At 42.3% G+C, this 2,481-nt stretch overlaps 1 protein-coding gene across 1 annotated transcript; it reads right to left on the reverse strand.

The window, feature by feature from the left end:
• Positions 1–581: 581 nt before the first annotated feature.
• On the reverse strand, positions 582–2,257 carry LOC110026519 (short-chain dehydrogenase TIC 32, chloroplastic-like). Its single transcript, XM_020727485.1, has 7 exons — positions 2,031–2,257; positions 1,722–1,953; positions 1,560–1,639; positions 1,325–1,481; positions 1,172–1,253; positions 996–1,083; positions 582–910 (listed from the first exon to the last, which is right to left on the reverse strand). Exons 1-7 carry the CDS (start codon positions 2,200–2,202, stop codon positions 669–671), a joined length of 1,053 nt encoding a protein of 350 aa, XP_020583144.1. The 5' UTR covers positions 2,203–2,257; the 3' UTR covers positions 582–668.
• Positions 2,258–2,481: the final 224 nt, after the last annotated feature.

The following is a 2,481-nucleotide window of genomic DNA, read 5'->3' on the forward strand; positions in this document are numbered from 1 at the left end:
CTTGTTTCTTTTAATAATACAATGTTATTATCTATAAAGCTTATAAATTTTTAGAGAAAAATTGGGCTATGCTAACAATTGCACATTCCAACAAGTGACTAGTCAAATAGAACATACATATTATTTGGCTTGACATTTTTACTTTGGAAATTCCCTTAACAATTCTTCAACATCTCTTCAAGACTCAATCACTTAATTAATGTTGATCATATTGTAACTATATGTTATCATTATATTTAGTTTTTGGATAAGAAATGTTATCATGCATGCAGAACATGATTTTATAACATTTTAACTTGAGAGTTTTCTTAATAACATTTTAACTTTTTCTTCTAACTTCATCCCATTTTCTTACATTTTTTAATAACTATAGTACATCATACCTATTACCATTTTTCTACTTATATATTTCAATTATATTTACCCACATTTTAATCAAAAATTATTGCATCTAATGTAATTTATATGAGATGTCCAATTAAAATTGCCCATATTAAAATGTTTTTTAAAGGTGTGAGACTCATTCTAACACATGACCGTTTTAATTGGACATCGAATACAAATTTACATTATGACATGATCTAATAGTTCTTCTCAACCCAAAGGCTGGAACGTGATTCGTGCTTACAACGTGTTCAATATATACACATACTACACTTTCGGCTCCCTCAAATCGCCTCAGCAATCTCCGGCGATCTAAGATTCATCGCCGCCATCTCCTCCGATGCCGACCACAGTCTCGCGGCCTCCTTTCTGTTTTCCGCAGCCTTAGAAGGCGCGGACAAATTGCAGTCAGAAAAGTATTTCCCGGTCACCCCAACCAAGTCTGAGCTCGCCGCCACGTAACACGTTGTCGCCGCTGCCTGAGGAATCGTCTTCAGAACCTTCGATGTTATGAAGAACGCAAGATCTGAAAACCAGAGAAAGGGATCATTCACCGCATTCAAAATCAGAAGAATCAAACCTCATGAAGGATCCACCGATCGATCGATCACCTGTGAGAAAACCCTCGCGTTCTCGGGTGAGGCGAGTTCTCACGATCCCGGGATGCACGCAGTTCGCCGTCACATTCGCTCCCATTTCCTGGCATCAGAAAAATAATCTCAGATCGATCAGAACAGAGCATCGATTGGATCAGCCAAATCTTAAAGCGAACTCCGCAACTAATTACCTCCAGCTTTGCTGCGAGCTCTGCAGTATGGAGGACGTTGGCAAGCTTGGAGAGCGCGTATGTCTGCGTGGCGTCGTAGGGTCTGCAGATCCCGACGAAACGAATCAGGTAAATAAAATGAGCGGAAGAGAAGAGCAAAAACAGAAGGCTTACATTTTCTTGCGGGTGACGAAATCGAGGTATCGGAGAACATCGCCGGTAAACCATGTATGGATGCCGGAAGAGATGTTTATGATTCGGCCTTGGATCCCGGTAATCCTCGCGGTGTCCGCCATTTTCTCCATTAGAAGCTTCGTTAACAGAAAGTGGCCTAATCCAAAGAGGATCGATCAGTATAATCATTTAGCTTCCGAGGAATCAAAAATCATGGCCGTACGCAGATTCCTACCGAGATAATTTGTGGCGAAAGTCATCTCGATCCCGTCTTCAGATAACGCGTAATTATGCGAAAATTTGCCCGCATTGTTTCTGAATCCATTAAAGAGAATAACAATCATAAGCAACTGAATTCACTTCTTCTTTCCATAAGTTCAGGATGGGGATTATTTACATGAGGAGATTGAGGGGAAGCTGCAGAGAGAGGAATCTGGACACGAAAGAGCGAACAGAGGAAAGCGAGCTGAGGTCAAGCGGAAGCACAATGATCTCAGATTCAGGGAACTCGCCATTGATGCGAGCCTTGACCTCCTGCGCAGCCTTGAGACTCCTCGCAGGTATCAACAGCCTCGCCCCACGCTTCGCCAACACGCGTGCCGTCTCCGCACCGATCCCCGACGTCGCTCCTGCCATAAAAAATAGTAATCGAAAGTTCGAAACTTGATTGCTGTAGCTTGAAAGAGACAAGTTTGACAAATTTTACCGGTGATAATGGCTGTTATTGATCGAAGGTCCGGCGATGCATTGGTGACCTCCTCCGCCGTCGACTTGGATCCGAAACCGCTACTCCCGGCGGAGCCGATGAGGTACCTTGCCGTCTCAACCATTTTGTATCTGTTTTTCTTTTCTGGATAGTGGATAAAGAAGCCTTGCATCTATATATAGTTGGAGGAGGGGAAGAAAAAGGGAAGAATTTGTCGAGTAACTTCCATGGCCACGTCCTTGTCAACATCTAGGGGATGCTGCAGGCACAGTGGCTGTCCAAAAAGGAAGGGAATGCGCAGCCCAATGGTTCCAGAAAACCATTGTCATTGTCCAAATGAAGATTTTTTTGGGGAAACGTGACCCAAAAGGGAATTTTTTATTTGATAAAATCAAGCTTAAATTCCTACTTCCAAATTCAGGATGGGAAATTACATGAACAATTATAATGC

The sequence above is a fragment of the Phalaenopsis equestris genome, unplaced genomic scaffold (genome assembly GCF_001263595.1).
Source record: "Phalaenopsis equestris unplaced genomic scaffold, ASM126359v1 Scaffold000374, whole genome shotgun sequence".
Lineage (NCBI taxonomy): Eukaryota > Viridiplantae > Streptophyta > Magnoliopsida > Asparagales > Orchidaceae > Phalaenopsis > Phalaenopsis equestris.